General features: G+C 47.3%; 2 protein-coding genes across 2 annotated transcripts in view; one reads left to right on the top strand and one right to left on the bottom strand.

Annotated features, from left to right (window-relative positions):
• Window positions 1-10984, top strand: part of LOC138633387 (uncharacterized protein DDB_G0287625) — a 231828-nt gene that overhangs the window by 77503 nt on the left and 143341 nt on the right. The gene's annotated exons all lie outside the window — the stretch shown is intronic.
• The window catches only part of rasgrp3 (RAS guanyl releasing protein 3 (calcium and DAG-regulated)), a 51826-nt gene continuing 42649 nt past the window's right edge, over window positions 1808-10984 (bottom strand). The window contains exons 13-17 of the mRNA XM_069719595.1: window positions 9758-9905; window positions 7270-7306; window positions 4992-5141; window positions 4436-4803; window positions 1808-2594 (exon numbers count right to left, since the gene is read on the bottom strand). Of these exons, the coding sequence (XP_069575696.1) occupies window positions 2586-2594; window positions 4436-4803; window positions 4992-5141; window positions 7270-7306; window positions 9758-9905 (712 nt within the window). The 3' untranslated portion in view covers window positions 1808-2585. The remainder of the gene's footprint in view (window positions 2595-4435; window positions 4804-4991; window positions 5142-7269; window positions 7307-9757; window positions 9906-10984) is intronic.

Below are 10984 nucleotides of genomic sequence, written 5' to 3'. Positions count from 1 at the left end.
CGCAGTAGACCATCTCACCCCACAGAGGACCGTCTCACCCCACAGAAGACCGTCTCACCCCATAGAGGACCGTCTCACCCCGCAGTAGACCGTCTCACCCCACAGAGGACTGTCTCACCCCACAGTAGACCGTCTCACCCCACAGAGGACCGTCTCAACCCGCAGTAGACCGTCTCACCACACAGTAAACCGTCTCACCCCACAAAGGACCGTCTCACCCCACAGTAGACCATCTCACCACACAGAGGACCGTCTCACCCCACAGTAGACCGTCTCACTCCACAGAAGACCGTCTCACCACACAGAAGACCGTCTCACCCCACAGAGGACCGTCTCACTCCATAGCAGACCATTTCACTCCACACAGGGCTGTCTCAACCCACAGTAGACCATCTCACTCCATAGCAGACCATTTCACTCCACAGAGGACTGTCTCACCCCAGAGTACCGTCTCACCCCACAGAGGACCGTCTCACTCCGTAGCAGACCATTTCACTCCACAGAGGACTGTCTCACCCAACAGTAGACCGTCTCACTCCATAGCAGACCATTTCACTCCACAGAGGACCGTCTCACCCCAGAGGACCGTCTCACCCCGCAGAAGACCGTCTCACCCCACATAGTACCGTCTCACTCCATAGCAGACCATTTCACTCCACAGAGGACCGTCTCACCCCAAAGGACCGTCTCACCCCACAGAGGACCGTCTCACCCCACAGAAGACCTTCTCACCACACAGAAGACCGTCTCACCCAACAGAGGACCGTCTCACTCCATAGCAGACCATTTCACTCCACAGAGGACCGTCTCACCCCACAGAGGACCGTCTCACCCCACAGAAGACCGTCTCACCACACAGGAGACCGTCTCACCCCACAGAGGACCGTCTCACTCCATAGCAGACCATTTCACTCCACACAGGGCTGTCTCAACCCACAGTAGACCATCTCACTCCATAGCAGACCATTTCACTCCACAGAGGACTGTCTCACCCCAGAGTAGACTGTCTCACTCCATAGCAGACCATTTCACCCCACAGAGGACGTCTCACCCCAGAGGACTGTCTCACCCCTCAGAGGACTGTCTCACTCCACAGAAGACCGTCTCACCCCACATAGGACCGTCTCACTCCATAGCAGACCATTTCACTCCACAGAGGACTGTCTCACCCCACAGTAGATCGTCTCACCACACAGAAGACCGTCTCACCCCACATAGGACCGTCTCACTCCATAGCAGACCATTTCACTCCACAGAGGACTGTCTCACCCCACAGTAGATCGTCTCACCCCACAGAGGACCGTCTCACCCCACAGAGGACCGTCTCACTCCAAAGCAGACCATTTCACTCCACAGAGGACTGTCTCACCCCACATTAGACTGTCTCACTCCATAGCAGACCATTTCACTCCACAGAGGACTGTCTCACCCCACAGTAGATCGTCTCACCCCACAGAGAACCGTCTCACTCCACACAGGACCGTCTGCTCAGGAGCAGGTTATGTCTGCAGCATTAGTTGCCATGGTGATGTAAGAAGGGAACCATTTTCTCAGTATTCAATCCCAGAGTTAAACCTGAAGTTACCTCGATAACTTCCAACCCTGCTTCATATTCAGAGTTAGCGGAACTTACATTTAGTTCCACTTTTGACTCACTCTTTTGTGCTGACATGTGGTTTGGTTGTAATGTGGCAGGAAAATTCATCTCACAATAAAAAAGTCTTTCAGTTAGTGAAACATAGTTACATTCCTGCCCTTTTAATTCTGACACACAAAATACATCTGTACAAAGGAAATACAAATAACAGCGTATATCATATTTCACTTTATTTCTTGGTTATTTGTTTTAAGGTCGCAGTTGAAATGTTCCATACCTGATGATCATTTAAAAAAAATATAATTACATTTTTCCTCGTGTTTTGGGGAAGTTAACTGAGCAGCCTGTAAGCTGAAGGCAGGGTTAACCACACTGTCAGATACAGACACTGGAGGAATGAATACGTTTTAAAGCAGCACACATTCAGAAATCTCCTTCAAAATAAAAGCAGGTGTCATCAGTCCTGCTCCTTGGTCTGTATGGCAGCAGGTTGGATTCCCTTAACATTCACTTTCCATTTCACTTTCCCTTTGTTGGCAACTCACATCCAGATATCTGCACACTCTCCCACATCCACCGGGTTTCCTCTGATCAGCTCACTGTAGAACTTGCAGGTCCAGCAGGAGATGATTCCTGTTCCTGTCTTTACTTCCATCAAACAGTTCCTGAGCTGCTGTAAATTAACTGGCCGGCGCTGATCCACTAAACTGAACCTGTTACACACTTTGTGTCTGCTCACTGTTTCAAGTGCTGATGTTCTGTGCATCCTAGAACCGAACGAAATCTTTCTGCAGCGATGATTCACTGAGATCCTCTCTGGTGGCAGCTACTCCGTTCGGGATCAAGTCTGAAGAGGACGTGACAGCTCCGGGTCCGTGAACGGAGACCTTAGGCAGCCCAGAACCTCCCACAATGAAGGAAGCTTCCTGGTCCCAGCTGCTAGGGGCTCTCTAGGCCCCTGGAACTGGCCCTCAGCCCGGTGACCAAGTCAGCTGTCCTGGAGGGGAAGAAAGAGGAGACACATTTGGTCTTCTGCGTCTGAAATTCTGGCATCAAAACATTTACTAAACCACTGTTCTTCCCATGCCTTTTTTTTTTTTTTTTTCTATAATTAGCTGTTATTTGTGTTTATTCATAAAAGAAAATGTTGAAATATCAAAAATGTAATCTCAGCTCAAAGCATCAGCCCTCGCTGTCAAGATTCTGATCTGCTGCCTGCATCGCTCCCTCCACCCACCAGAGAGCCACCTTACCTGTATGTCCCGCCTACCTCACCTGTTCCCAGTCTGCCCCACCTGCAGCCACTCTGCAATCACCCAGCCGGTACATAAACTCCCCTTCAGGTTCTCCTACATGCTGGATTGGAAATCAGCGTCTTCATGACGTGTTTCTTTATTTGGAGGTTTAATAAACTCTGGACTGCACTTCCTGTTTTAAAGTTTTTAGACTTTTCTTTGCCTTCTCTTGTTTGGACTCTCTATGAGTCTTTGGAAGTAAAGCTTTATGTTTACTGAACATGTTCCACTGTGTGCTGAGTTTAGGTCCTTCTACAACCCAGCCGGCAACATGAACCTGGCCAATGGGGAACTTTGTTTTTTCAACCTGCTTAATGTCTTCAGACGGCTGGTTTCTCAGTTCACCTCTAGCCCGGTCCGGAGCTGGCTGCGCCTCCCCTGGGCCGGTTCTGGTTTTAGTCTGTTTGAACTACAGTTTTTGGTTTTGTTTCTTTCACTTTATTTTGGGCTCTCTTCTGATTCATAGAAAAGCTGCCAAATGTGTCGTTCTCTTCGGTTCTCTCACTGACGATCACTGTGCAAACATGATTTAAATTCAAATCACTAAATAAATAAAAATCTGAATAAATCTGAAACCCTGAATGTTGCTGAGTTTCTTTTTTAAAACATAATGTCACGTGAGTTAATGTCTGGTAACGTCAAAACGAGTGTCAATTTCCTCAACATGCAGTCAACTCAACCGTACTTCACGACTAAACATGTCATCATGTGATCAGTGATTCTCAGTAATCTCCACCAAAACACACATTAGAGGAAACAAAAGGATGCCCTGAGACTTCAGGTTGTCAAATTCACTGTTTAAGAGAGTTTGAATATTTTCTGTTTCAGGAGTTTTTCTGGTCATCAGTATTTAGTTGTCAGTAGAAGACAGTCAAGGAACCGAATGGTTTCCACCTCTGGTTTCACAATCAAAACACTGACATCAGACGTTACTGCAGCTTCTTTTAAAACTAAGGCCATGTTCAGGAAACGACACGTTTTTGAAAAAAAGCCTCTCCCTGTGACTAAAGTTGGAAAAACTGCGTCATAATTTTAGAGTTAAATTTTCCTCCCAAGGACACATCACAGGAACATTTTGAGGACCGCATGTCCTGTACCAGTTCTATCAAGGGGTGATACTCTCTGAAGGTTCAGGACTTTTTAAGAGAGGGAATAATTGACGAGCGACCAACCGATGTGCTGGTGAAGCGTCTGTCCCTGAGGACGATCTTGGACGTTGGTTCTTGAGGATAAATTCGATTCTGGGAACTTTTGGTGAAGAAGATATCAATGCTGTTTGATGAAATAATCTCAGTCCTTATCAACATTATCAGTACGACAATGTGATTCTCTGAGGGCAATGAGAAGAAGCTGTAAGTTCTGAAAGAACCTCGTAAGTGGCCGATGATTCCCGAGTCCAGAGTGGACTGTGTCCTGTCCGAGTCCCTCCACCTGAAAGTTTTCATGTCTCCATGTGACTTCCAGATGAGTGAATGTTTTTCTGGAGTTAAAATATGAAACATGTCCCCTTTAAGAACAAATGTACAGCTCTTTGTTCCTTTACCTTCTCTCGGTGCGTCAGCCCATTCTGTACATGCTCTCCGGAGATGTTCGGATTCTCCACGCTGCACCGGGAGGAAACCGCCTGGTGCTGCCCGTCGTTCTGGTTCTCCCAGCGCGCAAAACCCTTATTTTTAGATGTCTTCCTGTGAGTCCTGTATTTCATTTTGGGGAAGGTGTGGGAGCCGCCGTCCGTGGCCCCCCAGCTGTGTTCGGGCCACAAGGGCTCTGTCTGGGTGGCCTGGCTGGCCGTGGCCCGCTGTAGGCGGACGGAGATCCTCTGGGCCGAGCCGGTCATCAGGGTGATGGACTGGGGGTCCAGAGCTGGACCTGCTGATGGGACTGCTGGGAACTCAAAGACTTCATCCTCATCTGAAGAAGGAAACATAAACGATTCTCAGCTCATCGTTGGTACTCCGTTTACACCCTGATGAAAGTCAGTAAAATCTAACATGTAAAATAAAGGTATCTTTGCGTATGCGTTTAGCTTTACCTGAATAAATACTTGTGTGCAATTCATGGTATTTGTGCAGAATATATATGTAGTAGTTGAAGGTTACCTTTACAGGTGGGCAGTGCAGGGCTGCTGGGCAGAGAGCTGTGGGTCAGTCTGTCCGGGGAAACACTGCCCAGGGAGCCGGAGCGGATCAGCTTCCTGCAGGCCAGAACCAGCAGCTCTCTGCACTGTTTGTGACAGTTAACGCCGCAGTCTGCAAAAACAAACGGTACATTAACTTGCAGTCAAAAGTTCAAGCATTGGTCTTAATGGAGATGCACCACGAAGAAGAATCTTGGGTGTCACGACAGTTTGAAACCATATAAAAATGTTCGTAGCTTCCGTCTCCGAAAAATGGTTCAGACTCAGAAGTGTCTTAGGCTGCAATAACAGCGAGTGCCACTAGAGGTCGGCTCCAAAAAGCCTCCAGCTCCATAGACTCCCATTCAACTTCTCTCATCAAATCCAAAGTGAATAAAATGTGTCCATCAGTTATCTCGGTGTTGTTAGCTAAAGTCGCTCCTTCTTATTAGTTTTCTGGAGGTCCATTAGAAAATAATCCCTCATTCATTAGAAAAGAAGATTCAAGAAGACCTGTTTTTGGGGGCGTGTCTGTTTGATTGACAGGCCTGTGGTGCAGTCAGGTTTCAGCTATCGGTGGGCGGGATGTAGTATCTTCAGGTTTCCAATCAGATTGGTCAGCTCCACCGCTCGCTGCACCAGTCCTCTAGCCGCTTTGCATGCTGACTCATCGTTCTTCCTAATGAGACCCACCACAGTCCTGTCATCGACGAACTTGATTATCTGAAGGCCTGTTTGGTCGGCGTGGTGGTGTTGGAGATGCTCCTGATCTGAACTGGCGGGGATCCTCCTGTCTTCCAGTTCCTTTCTGTCCAGATGGGTGAAGGCCAGTTGAAGGGTGGTGGTGATTGCATCACGTTTAAAACAGTTTGGATGATACCTGAAGAGCCTTCTGATGCACTTCTTCATTATGGCTGTGAGTGAAATGAGATGGTAGTCATTGAGGCAGGCCACATGGACGATAGAGGTGGCCTTGAAGCACGTTGAAACATTAGCCCTGGTTGGACACAGCATCTGGTTTCTGGGAGGACGGGTCTTCTTCACTCTGCACCTGAAACTCTTTGTAGAAGTTGTTCAGCACATCGGAACAACATCACCTGCCTGTAACAAGCAGGGGATCTTGTAGTTGGTGATGTCTTGGATGTCCTTCCACATGCACCACGTTTGGCCTCTGTCCTGGAAATGGATGCTGATTCTTGGGGCGTGTGCAGCCTTTTCTACTTAGATGGCCCAAGATCGTTTGTCCCTTGCAGTTGTAATGGGCCACCTTGTCACCTGCTCTGACGGTGGAGTATTGGCTTCCTCCACGTACTTTTGCAGTCATCCGCAGCTTCAGGTTGGTGGAGTCAGTCCTGAAGAGCACAGATGGCTCCTACTGGCTTGGTCGTCGTCAAGGTGCTCAGAATGGTTGAAAAGTTAAAAGTCGACAATTCTGGGACAAAAACGACTCCATTGGTCATCCGTGTAGCAGATTACTGACCCATAGTTACATTAAACTGTTAGGCGACCTCTAGTGGCTGTAAAAAGGTTTTGATTGGCGCAAAAGCAGACGTCAGTTGCAGTAAACTAAAGCACAAATAATGAAGGGAGGAGGTCGGGGTGGATGAAAGGGTCGACCAAACATTGGACTTCAAAATGGGAGACTGCTCCTTATTTTCTGTTTCATAACGATAGTCAGTGTTGTTTCTTTTAACCATAACCTTTACATGACCTTAATTCTCTGTTTATTATTGTAACCCTTATCACAAAAGTCTGCTATCCTTAATGAAGTTTGTATTTTTAAACTAAACCATGATTTTTACCTAAACCTGGTTAAAACTTTACTACAGCGCTGCTACCTCATAAATAGCAGGTTGTCGGTAGCCAAATCAGACCTATTGTGTACGCTCATTAAGGTTAAAAGACTTGTTACTGATGAAGACTCTGGGATATGGTCAAAAAATCAAGAATAAGGAAGCAAGTGAACCTTGAGATCTTTTCATCTGTTTTCTTGAAACTGTGTTCACACCAAACTCTGGAGTCTGAATTTTTCAGGGAAAAGGAAGGAATAAATATGCTTCTACTGATTTCCCAGCAAAATCATTACCCGTTTTCCTTGTTTGTTCTTTAAAGCCAAATCAGAGAAATTATTATTCAAAATAAAGTATTATTAAATGTTATAAAATATTAAGTCATGGTAAGACATGACAAGATAGTGTTAAATTGAAATGTTATGTGTGTGATTTTTATATCTGCAAAAGCTTTCAGAGGTGAAACTGTACCTTTGCACTTGTATCCCTGTTTGATGATTCCCCAGAGCTGCAGGGCCAAAAATAAAGAACATTGGTACAGAAAACAGAAAAAAATAACATCTGGTAATAAAGATTAGAAACATATTGTAAAAACAAACATATGAGTGGGTCTCTGTTGTGCTGATCACACTTATTGTGATGCTCTAACACAGAAAACATGAGCTGGTGAAACTACTCTAAAGATATACAAAAATATAAAGTATGTGTCTGAATTTATAGATTTGTCATGTCCCATAACACTTATGCTATTAGACAAGTCAGTTTAATTATTATGTAACTTTAGTAGTGGGGCGTGGTTTGGCTCAGCTCCAGGAGGGGCTGATTCAGGGAATGATGCCTGAGAGAGGGTTAATTGGCCTCAGCTGAAACTGATCCCTGACTGTCCCTCTCTTCCTGCATGAAACCAAGTAGCAGGACACCAGACGGGGCACTCCTGGAGAGACTGAGCAGAAGACTGGCTGCAGACCGGATGTGTGTCGGGTGATCGGAGGCACGGATATTGATGTGGAGTTGTTGTGTTAGAGTGTTAGCGCTGGAACAGCTCGCTGCACGGTCGGCTGCAGCTCTGCTGGCGCCGCCCCCCGCTACATTAGTAGGAGTGGTTCTGCATAAAATGACTGCAGCAGACGATGTGCAGTCATTTTTAGAGACGAGGCAATGACGGAGGCGTGTGGTTGACCTGCAGTGGAGTGGGCGGTTCGGCTCTTGCCTCTCTTGGCTGGGGAGCCTCAAACGGCGGCCCTGGGGTTGCCACCCGCTGCCAGACAGGACTACGCTGACGTGAGAAAAGCCATCGTGGACCGGCTTGGCCTCTCCCCGGAGGAACACAGACGGCGGTTCCACGAAGCCAGGCTGGGGCCCTAGGACCGGACCTTCGCTCACGCCCAGCGGCTATGGGATGCCGCAGCCAGGTGGTTGCAGCTGGGGAGCTCGTGGGGGAGCAGGCCGTGCTGGAAAATGTGGTGACCGAAAAGTTCATGGAGGGGCTGCCAGTCAAGACGTCAGCGTAGGTCCGCTGCCACCGTCCCGCGTCGCTGGAGACCGCCATCACTTTGGCAGAGGACCACCTCGCGCTCCACCCCCATGGTCAGGAAGACGGCGGGCGCTCGTGGGGCCCCGCTTGGCCGATTCCTGCCCCTTGGAGGAAGTTTCAGCCACAGCTCCCGGCTCGGCCACTGCCAGCTCCACGGCCTCACCCTCTCCCTCATGTTGTGTCTCCACAGGTCCCAGCAGCTACAGGCACCTTTTCCAACCTACCGGGGGCCCCTCAGATGTCAGGGCAGGAGTGTTGGAGGTGTGGGCGGCCCGGGCACTGCCAGAAGGAGTATCCACTCATGGATGTAATCCAGATGATCGTAGTGTTGGAGGGCACTGAGGGTGCTCAGCTGTGACGCGAAGTTGTCTGACACTGCAGACGGGGAGGGGGAAACAGCGGAGTCTCTGCTGGTTCCCGAATTACACTCCATGGAGGATTTTCCACTTGAGCAGTCTCGGGATGATACTCTACGCTTCGCCTTTGACCAAGTGATGAGAATTGATGGTCAGCTGGTGCGCCCTGACGCAGCGCTGTCATATCCGCACTTCTTATTGATTAGGGACAGACTGTATAGAGTGAGTCGTGACACTCAAACAGGTCAAGAAAACACCCAGTTGTTGGTGCCGAAAAGCCGTCGGGAAATGATTTTCCAGGCGGCTCACTATAACCCGATGGCTGGCCACATGGGATATGATAAAACTCTGGACCGGATAATGGCCCGGTTTTACTGGCCGGGCATCCGGGGGGATGTGCGCCGTTGGTGTGCATCTTGCATCTTTACATCCTCTACCCTTGATGGAGGTTCCATTTGACCGTATTGGCATGGACCTCATCGGGCAATTTCACTGGAATGCACGCGGATATCGCTTTGTGTTAGTCCTGGTGGATTACGCAACACGATATCCCGAGGCAGTGCCGTTGCGCAGCATTTCGGCAAAGAGTGTTGCGCAGGCTCTGTTTCAGGTCATCTCCAGAGTCGGAATCCCGAAAGAGATTCTGACTGAGCAGGGCATCCAGTTCATGTCACGAACACTGAGAGAACTTTATGGATTACTGGGCATTAAGTTTATTCGGACCAGTGTTTATCACCCACAGACTGACAGTCTTGTGGAGCGTCTGAATAAGACTTTAAAGTCCATGATTCATAAATTTATACATGACGATGAACATAATTGGGATAAATGGCTTGACGTGTGTCGGGTGATCAGAGGCTCGGCGGAAGAGCGCACGGATATTGATGTGGAGTTATTGTTGTTAGAATAAATACGTTGAACGGTCCTTTGGCTAAGTGTTGTTCATTCGTGCTGACAGAACCCCGCTGATGACAAAGATGCTTGTCACAGTAACTGTGAAATTTTTGTGCAGTCAGTAAAACTAAAGGGAGTGTGAGACATGTAGTGACAGGATGTTAGAGATACACACAAATCCAGCACAATGTTCACAGAAGGTGGGCTTCAGGTACGTCATCTCCTGGAAGCTGTGGATGAATCCTGGTCCCATCTTGCACTGGAGCAGAGGGTTGGCCCGCAGGAAGTACGCAATCATTTCATCCTTACTGATCAGTCCGTCTCTGGAAGGAGAGACGAGAGAATGATGATTTACAGCTGCTCTGTTGTTCAATCACAAGATTCAGCAGTGGTTCTCAACCTGTGGTCACACCTCAGCACATGTCCCATCTGCATCTTACACACAGACCGGATATAAAACCACAGACCGGATATAAAACCACAGACTGGCTTTAAAACTGCAGACTGGATAGAAAACTACAGACTGGATATAAAACCACAGACTGGACATAAAACCACAGACGGGATATAAAACTACAGACTGCATATAAAACCACAGACTGGATATAAAACTACAGCCTGGATATAAAACTACAGACTGGCTATAAAACACAGATTGGACATAAAACCACAGACGGGATATAAAACTACAGACTGGATATAAAAACACAGACTGGATATAAAACTACAGACTGGATATAAAACCACAGACTGGATATAAGACACAGACTGGATATAAAACTACAGACTGGATATAAAACCACAGACTGGATATAAAACTACAGACTGGATACAAAACCACAGACTGGACAGAAAACTACAGACTGGATATAAAACCACAGACTGGATATAAAACTAAAGACTGGATATAAAACCACAGACTGGATATAAAACACAGACTGGATATAAAACCACAGACTGGATAGAAAACTACAGACTGGATATAAAACCACAGACTGGATATAGAACTAAAGACTGGATATAAAACCACAGACTGGATATAAAACCACAGACTGGATATATAACCACAGACTTGATGTACAACTACAGACTGGATATAAACTATAGACTGGATATAAAAGTGTTCGAAGCTTCAGGACTGTAAAATGGTTCCGATCCAGAAATGTCTTCAGCTGTAATACCAGCGAGTGCCACTAGAGGTCGGCTCCAAAAAGCCTCCGGCTCCATAGACTCCCATTCAACTTCTCTCATCAAATCCAAAGTGAATAAAATGTGTCCATCAGTTCTCTCGGTGTTGTTAGCTAAAGTCACTCCTTCTTATTAGTTTTCTGGAGGTCCATCTGAAAATAATCCCTCATTCATTAGAAAAGAAGATTCAAGAAGACCTGTTTTTGGGGGTGTG

The sequence above is a fragment of the Brachyistius frenatus genome, unplaced genomic scaffold, assembly GCF_029030835.1.
Source record: "Brachyistius frenatus isolate BFR_SWC_R1_liver_20210118 unplaced genomic scaffold, ASM2903083v1 Contig_218, whole genome shotgun sequence".
In the NCBI taxonomy this organism is placed as follows: Eukaryota; Metazoa; Chordata; class Actinopteri; family Embiotocidae; genus Brachyistius; species Brachyistius frenatus.
The sequence above is the reverse complement of the archived record's forward strand: the minus strand, read 5'-3'. Positions and strand labels throughout refer to the sequence as shown.